General features: G+C 42.9%; 1 protein-coding gene across 1 annotated transcript in view; it reads left to right on the top strand.

Annotated features, from left to right (window-relative positions):
- Nucleotides 1–1,988: 1,988 nt before the first annotated feature.
- LOC132899159 (sulfotransferase 6B1-like) overlaps nt 1,989–11,828 on the top strand; it is a 28,285-nt gene continuing 18,445 nt past the window's right edge. The window contains exons 1-6 of the mRNA XM_060940850.1: nt 1,989–2,190; nt 7,226–7,332; nt 10,379–10,468; nt 10,714–10,840; nt 10,946–11,040; nt 11,336–11,492. Coding sequence (XP_060796833.1) covers nt 1,995–2,190; nt 7,226–7,332; nt 10,379–10,468; nt 10,714–10,840; nt 10,946–11,040; nt 11,336–11,492 — 772 coding nt within the window. The 5' untranslated portion in view covers nt 1,989–1,994. The remainder of the gene's footprint in view (nt 2,191–7,225; nt 7,333–10,378; nt 10,469–10,713; nt 10,841–10,945; nt 11,041–11,335; nt 11,493–11,828) is intronic.

Raw genomic sequence — 11,828 nt, 5'->3', positions numbered from 1 at the left:
CAGATTACCATGGCCAGCACTCAGTCCGGACCTTTCCCCCATCGATCATGTCTGGGACATGCTTGGACAGCGGCTACGCCAACGTCAACAACCTCCTGCCAATGTCCAAGAACTTGCTGCAGCATTGCAACAGGAATGGAATAACATTCCCCAAAATGACCTGGGATGTCTCGTTAGGAGTATGCCATGCCGAATTCGAGCTTGTCTAGCCAACCGAGGGGGTTTTACCTGCTACTGACTTGGTTTCAAAATGGTGGTAAATTTGCTGTGTGACCCTGTGTTTGTGTTGACCCTTATTCTGGAGAATCTGTCCTTTACTGACTGTACACAGGGTTTCGAATAAATTGACAAATGTTTCCTTAATGTTTTTCTGTCATTTGTTTCCTTCCTGACCTCATGATCTGCATTTCATTCTACTTGTAAATCCAATATCCCCTAATTTTTTTGAATAGTATAATACAGAAAATAGACCTTATATGCAACTGATTTTCTCATCTCATTCTCATTATCTCTAGCTGCTTTATCCTTCTACAGGGTCACAGGCAAGCTGGAGCCTATCCCAGCTGACTACGGGCGAAAGGTGGGGTACACCCTGGACAAGTCGCCAGGTCATCAAAGGGCTGACACATAGACACAGACAACCATTCACACTCACATTCACACCTACCAGTACGGTCAATTTAGAGTCACCAGTTAACCTAACCTGCATGTCTTTGGACTGTGGGGGAAACCGGAGCACCTGGAGGAAACCCACGCGGACACGGGGAGAACATGCAAACTCCGCACAGAAAGGCCCTCACCGGCCACAGGGCTCGAACCCAGGACCTTCTTGCTGTGAGGCGACAGCGCTAACCACTACACCACCGTGCCGCCCTGCAACTGATTTTATAACAGTTAATAGAATGAGCCCTAAAAAACAGATTGTTAGACTGAATCACTTCCTGTTTATTTGAGTTGATTGTATGAATCAGGAGTCGAAGTCAGTCAATAATGTGGGGCGAAAGGTGGGAGTCATTTAGTTAATGTTTTATGGACAAATTGGGATTAAAATGTACATCAAGCATTGCTACTGCTGAAAGTTTGTCATAATTTGCATTGTTGTTCAAAACTGATTCAATAAAGATTTATTTTGTGGAAAATAACAAAAGGTTTATCTTGGAGAAGCGAAATGTGCCCCGAATTCTAGAATGACCCATCCACCAAAAGACATGCCCATATCTAGATTAAATTCTTGTTATGATCATATGGCATAGCAATGAGCCATTAAAAAAAAACAACAAAAAAAACCCACTGTAGTAGAGATGATTACACACTATTTCCTGAATTAGTGAGTTGTGTGAGAATGCGTGGGTAGATGTGAGGAAGAAAGCATAATTTTTTGAATGTGGTCATACAGGCGTCAGTGAGAAGGAAAAAAAACACTATTTACTCATATATAGTAAAAGCATAAGGCAACTTTTAATGTCAAACTTCTTCTTCTTCTGGCATTCTTATAAAGTTTTATCAGTGTGGCAGCGGGGGCGTGGTCAAGCGCCGGTCTGTGACAGGAGGGTGGAGCCAGGGAAGGTGAGTGGCAGAATCACTACACCTGACGGTAATTAACCTGTGTTTGTGTGTCTTCCCAGTAACCGCACCCTATTTAAGGAGGCAGAGGGAGAGCAGAGGAGAGCTCTTCCCGAGACAAGAACACAGCATGTGTGTGTGTGTTTACCAGAATAAAGCTGTGTTGTTATACTGAAAAGTCTGGCAATAAAGGCCTATTCGTACCTGAAGCTTTGTCCTGCCGTCCTCTGTGCTCCACCCACACCTCAGAGAGCTCTACAATCAGCTTTTAAAGCCATGTAATCATAGTAGGTCAAAGATTTATGAACAGGTAACCTGTTACGCAAACAACAGGTAACCTGATACGCAAACAACTCTTTCTCACATGAGACCTTCCTACACACACACACAGTTTCTCATACCGCTCTACAGCCAGCAGTAGCATGGACAAGATGTCTGGTCAGGTTTCTGAAGCAAATCTAAGATCCAAGATGGAGCAGGGCATGAATATGAAGGATGAGGAGAAGCTTTACAAAAGAAATGGGATCCTCTACTCCACGATCATGAGCCCACCGGAGAACCTGGATGCCTTGAAGGACCTGGAGGCCAGGGAGGATGACGTCACGCTGGTGGCATATCCCAAATGTGGTGACTAAGACCTGATATTTGATAAAATAAATCTTAGCTGTTGATTTTTTTTTTTTGCTTTCTTCTCAGTCTCATTCAGTACTGGAATGTCAGGAAAAGGTTTATGATGAGGACCAAATTACACAATACATATCAATGCCAGATCTTTGGTTTAGAGTTCCTGATTCCAGTGTGAATCAGTGTTATCAATACTAAACCAGGTTTTGCAATTAGGTGAAAAGAATTTCTGTGTGTGTGTGTGTGTGTGTGTGTGTGTGCGCGCTTTGTGTCACCGCTGCTTAATCACTGTTTATTTTTCATGTACACACAAAAATGAAAATGACAGATTTAACACAACCGCAGACAGTAGAGGCGATCAGGGAGACTTGGGGCAAGTTTTCCATTTCTGTAAATTTTGTGAAATTCTTTGCAGGTTGTGTCACATTCATATTGCATTCGAGAGTATTTACTACACCTTCTGACCACAACATTAGTTTCTCAGTTTGTCACATATACTGGCCTTCAGGCTTCACTTGTTCTGTCATTATTTTTAACAGTGAGACATGAGACATCAAGGGGAGACATGGAACAGGAATAAAATACCTAGCTTAATCCTACATGTTTCATTTTTATTATTTTTTTATCAAAACTTGTCCCATATGAACTGTATGAACACAGTGGTGGTACAGCGATAGAAAAATGTCAGTTTACCCAAAACCTGACAAGACAAAACAGTTCCTTTCTCAAGAAGGAATGAAGTAAGTTTAATCCTCATGCAGGGACACGCCCACATTTTTAAACAATTTTATATTTGTAAACCACAAGGGAAAAAAAAATGTAACATGATGAACTGTCCCAACTCTCCCCAACTGACCATTTTGAAAAAAAAAAATCCTTAAATGTTTTTCTGGGGCTGCACGGTGGTGTTATGGTTAGCGCTGTTGCCTCAGTTTACATGTTCTCCCCGTGTCCGCGTGGGTTTCCTCCGGGTGCTCCGGTTTCCCCCACAGTCCAAAGACATGCAGGTTAGGTTAACTGAAAAAAAAAAAAAGGTTAGGTTAACTGGTGACTCTAAATTGAGCGTAGGTGTGAATGTGAGTGTGAATGGTTGTCTGTGTCTATGTGTCAGCCCTGTGATGACCTGGCGACTTGTCCAGGGTGTACCCCGCCTTTCGCCCGTAGTCAGCTGGGATAGGCTCCAGCTTGCCTGCGACCCTGTAGAACAGGATAAAGCGGCTACAGATCTTGGAAGGATGTTTTTCCCCAGAATTTAAGTTTAATAAATAATATTATATCTGGTAACTCAAGGCTACATACTTTAATTACTAACAAATCCCCAATTCTCCAGTGTAAGTTACACCATAGAATAGAGGTGGAGGTGAAGTAGAAAATCCAAGTTTTGGTTGATAAAATATTGAACTGCACGAACCTTACTGCAGTGTCCAACTTCGTGGCTCCAAAGGAAGTCAGTTACTCTAAAGGGAAACATCTAACTTCTCGTGTCATCTAAAACCTGACTGGCTGAAATTAATTTATGGGAATACAAACCCTGTGTCCGAAATCCCTCACTCGTTCACTACTCCCTACTCCCTATATAGGAATTACTATATAGAGGACTATATAGCGAGCTCATTGGTAAAATGAAAAAAAAAAAAACCACTTTCGGACACTAGTCCTTCACGCTGGTATTTATGTCATTACTGTCGGAGAATTAAAACATGCCAGATCAGTCGGCTGGTGGGTTTTCAAAATAATAAATACATGCATGTATTTTTGCGGGTGGCATGGTGGTGTAGTGGTTAGCGCTGTCGCCTCATAGCAAGAAGGTCCGGGTTCGAGCCCTGTGGCCGGTGAGGGCCTTTCTGTGCAGAGTTTGCATGTTCTCCCCGTGTCCGCATGGGTTTCCTCCGGGTGCTCCGGTTTCCCCCACAGTCCAAAGACATGCAGGTTAGGTTAACTGGTGACTCTAAATTGACCGTAGGTGTGAATGTGAGTGTGAATGGTTGTCTGTGTCTATGTGTCAGCCCTGTGATGACCTGGCGACTTATCCAGGGTGTACCCCGCCTTTCGCCCGTAGTCAGCTGGGATAGGCTCCAGCTTGCCTGCGACCCTGTAGAACAGGATAATGCGGCTAGAGATAATGAGATGAGATTGTGTGTCATGCATGTGCATTACCTTTTGTGTGTGCTTATGTTGTGTCTTTGGAACATGACAAACCTGCATGAGTTGCCTGAGGGTACAGGAGGAGCTGTCAAAGAACAGAAAGAGATTTGATAAACTTTTGTAACCTTTGGCACAGGGTCGACCTTTGTGATATTGTAAAACAAAACCAGCTCCCTTTTACCTTTTACCTATCACATGGGATTTGGACAAAGAAATGAAAGAATCACAACCTCAGACACCTCCAGAAAACTGCCTCCCCCCAGTCTCCTGTACATCCCACACAACCTCAGAGGCAGGCTCATTACTTGGGCTCATGCATCTCCCACTCCCACCCAAGACCCCAACATAGAGAGGGAACCCATCTACCAGGTAAACAAAATCCTGAACTCCAGATGTAGACAAGGACAACTAGAGTACCTGGTAGATTGGGAAGGCTATGGACCCAAGAAGCAAAGTTGGGTATGCTCGAAGGACATTTTGGACCCGCTCCTGATACAGGAATTCCACCGCCAGCACCCCAGCAAGCCTGCACCAAGAGGCAGAGGGCATCCAAGAAAGAATATACCTCCCAGAGGGAGCTCCTCAGGAGGTTTCGGTCAGTAACAGCACTGAGAGCACAAGCTCAAAACAGCCTCCAAACATGGCCACCATGAACTACACTTTCCAAGAACCACAGTGCCCTCTGTCTCCAGCTTATTAATTACACCTGTCACTCATGTCCTCTGTAATCAGCTTCCCTATTTAAACACCACTGTCACTCCCAGTCAGCACGAAGTATTGTTCAGTGTTTATCTCCTGTTACCAAGCCATTTACTTTCTGCCTGCCTGCCTTTTTGCTATTGACCTTTGTTTATGGTTTCCTCAACCTTGTCTCCTAGTCTTGCCTTCGTTATTCTGTTTGCCGATCGACCGACTTCAGCCCGTTTCTCTGACCACGATTCTCGTCTACTGATTTGGCTTCGTCTACAGTTTGCTTCTTCTGCTCTCCCCTGCGCCTGCATCCATAAGTGCCTGCACTCTGACACTGTTGTATTGTTTTGAGTGTAATACAGGTCAAAGAGTCTTTACAAATTGTCTTCAGTTTTAATTTCAATTTCAACATACCATCCCAATTTTTCTGATTTGGGGTTGTACTTAATTGTATATCAATATACACTCACTGGCCTCTTTATTAGGAACACCCATACATACACCTGCTGTTTTATGCAGTTCTCTAAATGGCCAATCCCTTGACAGCAGCACAACACCTCAAATCATGCAGATACAAATCACGAGCTTTGGTTAATGTTCTGTACTTACTTTCTCACATGATTACGTCAAACAAGAATTAACACATTTCCCTGTTATGCGAAAAGAACAATAAAACTTTGTTTAGTCCAAATTCCCTTAAATTCTAGGCACAGCTATAATAGTGCTATCCAGAAGCAGGTGCTGTTCGACGTTCTAACCCCTAAGAGGATATGGAATAGAGTGGAAAAGGAACTTGATGTTGACATACACCAAGCTAGGAAATGGATGATGAGCAAGACAGACTTCTTGCAAATGCTGGATGCTCATTTCCAGCAGTAGCGCCCCATGGCTGTCGCCGACGCCTTAAGGGGAAAAACGATGATGATGATGATGAGCTGTTAAAGTCCATCAGTAGAGGTTTTCAATTTTGTTTGCAAATGAAGCTCTGAATCTGTAAAATTCATCTTTTCTGAGACATACAAAGACATCCAAATTCGGTAAAATACCCAGCCACTGGGGTTACATAAGCCAGTGCATACTTAGTCCCGGTCCCAACAGGGGCGCAGATAGGATTTTTGAACTGGGGGGGACTGAGCTGTCAGCAATATATATATATATATATATATATATATATATATATATATATATATATGTGTGTGTGTACTGAAGCTTCAATATACATTCGAATTGTGAGTTTTCTAACTGAATGAACATTGGTAGACAAAGGCCTACCTGGTCAACATTGCTCGGTTTTTGAAAAAACGCTGTAGCTAATTGTTTTTTGTTTTTTCATTGTTGACCCCACCAGGGATTGCCTGCAGGCCAGGAGGACAATGTTAACATCTTGAATCTCATAATTTCATTTAACAGTTGCTGCTTAGGCGGCACGGTGGTGTAGTGGTTAGCGCTGTCGCCTCACAGCAAGAAGGTCCTGGGTTCGAGCCCCGGGGCCGGCAAGGGCCTTTCTGTGTGGAGTTTGCATGTTCTCCCCGTGTCCGCGTGGGTTTCCTCCGGGTGCTCCGGTTTCCCCCACAGTCCAAAGACATGCAGGTTAGGTTAACTGGTGACTCTAAATTGACCGTAGGTGTGAGTGTGAATGGTTGTCTGTGTCTATGTGTCAGCCCTGTGATGACCTGGCGACTTGTCCAGGGTGTACCCTGCCTTTCGCCCGTAGTCAGCTGGGATAGGCTCCAGCTTGCCTGCGGCCCTGTAGAACAGGATAAAGCGGCTAGAGATAATGAGAATGAGATGAGGTATTTCCTACATTAATAAATACAAAGTACCTGCATCTTTCAGTTTTTTTTAATCAAGGCTAAATACTTTCTTCTTTGCCGCTGGCTTATATTAAATCAAATTTGAGACTTTTAATTTGATTTCTTTAAGTGCGACTGCAATGCATGATGCGATGTAGTGCTTGGTTAGTGACCATCGATTGTACACTACTTTGCGTAATGCGTTGTGGGATACTTTGAGTGTATATGATATATAGGGTATAAATAATCCTCACTAAGGTTTCGGACAGCGCTACAAAGTGGTGTCCTCACTATACAGTGCCCTATATAGTGAGTAGGGAGCAATTTTGGACACAATGAAACTGTCTCAAGTCTCCACGTCCCAAGTCTCCCTGCTCTCCCCTAATCTCTGAGCTCTGATTGTGTCCCAGGTTGTAACTGGATGGTGGGAGTGCTGAGGAAAATTATGACTACATGTGGATACACTCTCCCTCAAATACCCCTGCTGCTCGAGTTCCACCCTCCAGATGCACAGAAGGTCTGTATTGTTCTAGAAACCTCAACACCTTCTGAGGTTAAGGGGATGGGACAAAACATCCCTTATAGACTGAAAGATTTTGTGTTGTCCTCAATTAGTATATAGCGTTGGGCAAACTGATATTTGTCTGCTTTCTCACTTTTTTTTGAGCACCTTTTGTCCACACTGTAACCATATAACAACCCTCTTACCAATCCTAGCTAATATCAGCTACCTATCAAGCCTAGCTTAAGTTTCCCAAAAGCATGGTAGCACAGATCTCCTTAAAATGGTAGCAAGAGCATCACATTGAATGCTCTTTTGACATTTTCACAATGCTTTTTGTCAATCTGGGCACTAATTTGCTCTTTCTATTGGATTTATTTATTGGATTTAATACAAATGAAATATATAGAGGATATTGCATGGCTGTGTGAAGATATGAAGTTTATCTTCAAGTGGTGATTGTACAGTATATATCACGAGTGAGCAAAGTGAACAAGTGAAAATATTTTTAACACAAGAAGATAAACTTCATATCTTTGCACCATCATGTAATGTTCTTTACATTATATGGACACATCTACAAAAGGATGCAAGTTAATCAAAAGAATTTTAATTTTGAACTGATTTGACGGGCGGCACGGTGGTGTAGTGGTTAGCGCTGTCGCCTCACAGCAAGAAGGTCCTGGGTTCGAGCCCCGGGGCCGGCGAGGGCCTTTCTGTGTGGAGTTTGCATGTTCTCCCCGTGTCCGCGTGGGTTTCCTCCGGGTGCTCCGGTTTCCCCCACAGTCCAAAGACATGCAGGTTAGGTTAACTGGTGACTCTAAATTGAGCGTAGGTGTGAATGTGAGTGTGAATGGTTGTCTGTGTCTATGTGTCAGCCCTGTGATGACCTGGCGACTTGTCCAGGGTGTACCCCGCCTTTCGCCCATAGTCAGCTGGGATAGGCTCCAGCTTGCCTGCGACCCTGTAGAAGGATAAAGCGGCTAGAGATAATGAGATGAGATGAGATGAACTGATTTGACATTTTAACAATGAACGTCTAGTCAACGTGAAAACAGTAGGAGTGACATCATCGGATTGAAAGATCAGGAATTATTATACACACAGGACACTGTTTTGATGGAATCAAAACATGTGTTCTGTTCCCTTCTGGCGGGTTTCATTCATTTGGTTTGATAGCATGCAATATTGTTAGCATATTGCTTATCCTACGTGTATTACGTCACTCTACCCAATGGAGAATGAGCGTTGAATATGGTTTACGGTATCACATGGTTGTCAAGACAACATGACGTTAAATGCCCGAGACCTAAAACTTCCATGCTAGCGAGCAACTGTGACAATTTGTAAACAAACATGGCCACCTGGTTTGCATCATTAAATACGGAAGATTTTGAAAGAGAAAGACATGTTGAACACCTGAAAGGAATGTGTATGTACAGTGGTGCTTGAAAGTTTGTGAACCCTTTAGAATTTTCTATATTTCTGCATAAATATGACCTAAAACATCATCAGATTTTCACACAAGTCCTAAAAGTAGATAAAGAGAACCCAGTTAAACAAATGAGACAAAAATATTATACTTGCTCATTTATTTATTGAGGAAAATGATCCAATATTACATATCTGTGAGTGGCAAAAGTATGTGAACCTCTAGGATTAGCAGTTAATTTGAAGGTGAAATTAGAGTCAGGTGTTTTCAATCAATGGGATGACAATCAGGTGTGAGTGGGCACCCTGTTTTATTTAAAGAACAGGGATCTATCAAAGTCTGATCTTCACAACACATGTTTGTGGAAGTGTATCATGGCACGAACAAAGGAGATTTCTGAAGACCTCAGAAAAAGTGTTGCTGATACTCATCAGGCTGGAAAAGGTTACAAAACCATCTCTAAAGAGTTTGGACTCCACCAATCCACAGACAGATTGTGTACAAATGGAGGAAATTCAAGACCATTGTTACCCTCCCCAGAAATGGTTGACCAACAAAGATCACTCCAAGAGCAAGGCGTGTAATAGTTGGCAAGGTCACAAAGGACTCCAGGGTAACTTCTGAGCAACTGGAGGCTTCTCTCACATTGGCTAATGCTAATGTTCATGAGTCCACCATCAGGAGAACACTGAACAACAAGTGTGCACAGCAGGGTTGCAAGGAGAAAGCCACTGCTCTCCAAAAAGAACATTGCTGCTCATCTGCAGTTTGCTAAAGATCACGTGGACAAGCCAGAAGGCTATTGGAAAAATGTTTCATGGACGGATGAGACCAAAATAGAACTTTTTGGTTTAAATGAGAAGCGTTACGTTTGGAGAAAGGAAAACACTGCATTCTGCATTCAAGAACCTTATCCCATCTGTGAAACATGGTGGTGGTATCATCATGGTTTGGGCCTGTTTTGCTGCATCTGGGCCAGGACGGCTTGCCATCATTGATGAAACAATGAATTCTGAATTACACCAGCAAATTCTAAAGGAAAACGTCAGGACATCTGTCCATGAACTGAATCTCAAGAGAAGGTGGGTCATGCAGCAAGACAACGACCCTAAGCACACAAGTCGTTTTACCAAAGAATGGTTAAAAAAGAATAAAGTTAATGTTTTAGAATGACCAAGTCAAAGTCCTGACCTTAATCCAATCAAAATGTTGTGGAAGGACCTGAAGCGAGCAGTTCATGTGAGGAAACCCACCAACATCCAGGGTGTACAGGGTGTACCCCGCCTTTCGCCCGTAGTCAGCTGGGATAGGCTCCAGCTTGCCTGCGACCCTGTAGAACAGGATAAAGCAGCTACAGATAATGAGAATGAGATGAGGTTTTCTTGCTTGATTAGTCCAAAAAAAAACCCTCTGCTTGACCTCACTCAGCTGAACGTCTTTCAAGTTTGGATGTGCAGCTGCAAACCTCTGCATTTCAGTCACTTCCCACAGGACTAACATGCATTTAATATTTAAACCGTGTGCTGGTGCCAAGAGGGGAAGCAGCCTTACGATTTTTTCTGTCTTTTCAGGAATAAAGCTGTGCCAAATTGTATGACACTTTTCTTTTTTCAATGTTTGTCTTTGCAGGTTGTAGCCCAGATGTCATCAAGGCGGATGCTTATGACTCATTTGCACCCTGAAGCTATCCCTGTTTCATTTAGGACCAATAAAACAAAGGTCAGTGAGCACTTTGGAGCATGAGACAGATCACATGACTCCATTACTGTTATAATACACGTTTTTACGTCAGTGTTGAATCAGCCATGCACTAGAACTCAACAGTTTAAAAATCATAGTTTTAAATGCAGGGTGATTTGTAAAAGATCAATAAACTTATAAAGTAATTCAAGCACTTCAGTTCAGTTAGGGACTCAGGCAATTCTGTTTTCTTTATCTTAACAGAAAATGATGTTTGTTTTCAGATGTTGGTGGTGTTTCGAAACCCCAAAGACACTCTTGTTTCTTATTACCATTTCACAAACAACAACCCGGTGTTGCCCAGTGCCAAGTCCTGGGACAAATTCTTCTCTGATTTCATGTCTGGTGAAGGTAAAGTGAACCTGAGCTCCTGAGCTGATTATAATGTTTATGTACTTTTTCCAGAGATAACTCACATTGTCTAATGATTCACAATAACCTGATTTTCATACACAGTGGGCTGGGGTTCATATTTTGACCACGCCCTGGCCTGGGAGAAAAATATCGACAACCCAAACGTGTTGATTGTGACATATGAGGAACTAATTGAGGTAAAAAATAAAATAAAATTGGCCATGCTTCTGTTTTAGCATATTGTCAGATTAAAATGAATTGCCATATGTATACCAGATTGAGAGTAGATATTCTTCTGATTGAATATTTATTCTCTGGAAAGGAAATAAATTGTAATTAAAAATAAGTGCACCCCTCCCTCCTAACATTTTCAGTGGTGTGAGGGTGGAGGAGTGTAAACAAATAATAATGAACTTCTCATTTGGCCACCTGTTACAGTAAATAATACAGAAGCTTTTCTTCACGAGCACTCTTTGTTGACACCTTTCTTAGAACCTGTTTGAGGGTGTAAAGAAAATCGCAGCCTTCTTCAGCTTCACCCTGACGGATGAACAGGCCAAGGTGATCGCCGGAGAGAGCACATTCACAGCCATGCGCTCAAGCGCTGAAAATTCTCATGGAAATTTTGCCAGCGTCATTTTCCGAAAAGGTACAGTAATTAAGCTGAGCATAAAGAATGGGTTTTTGGCATTTGCATGTGTTAGTTACATTTATGGGGCTTTTCCACTACCAACGCGGCTGAGTTGGGCTGAGCCGTGCCGTGCTGAGTTGGGCTGAGTCGAGCTGAGTGGGGCTGTTGGGGTTGGATTTCGACTACAACTGCGCTGAACCATGCTGGCTGGAAGTGGGTGGACACACTGGGTGGAGTTAGCGAAAGTGGGTGGACGTCACGTGATGTCGTTAGGCGGCGCAAACAGTGACATCAGTGACCTTTTAAGCGGTAGTCTCACGACCCGGATAGTAAACAATAAACATGGAGGACATG

The sequence above is a fragment of the Neoarius graeffei genome, chromosome 15 (assembly GCF_027579695.1).
Source record: "Neoarius graeffei isolate fNeoGra1 chromosome 15, fNeoGra1.pri, whole genome shotgun sequence".
NCBI lineage: Eukaryota > Metazoa > Chordata > Actinopteri > Siluriformes > Ariidae > Neoarius > Neoarius graeffei.
The sequence above is the reverse complement of the archived record's forward strand: the minus strand, read 5'-3'. Positions and strand labels throughout refer to the sequence as shown.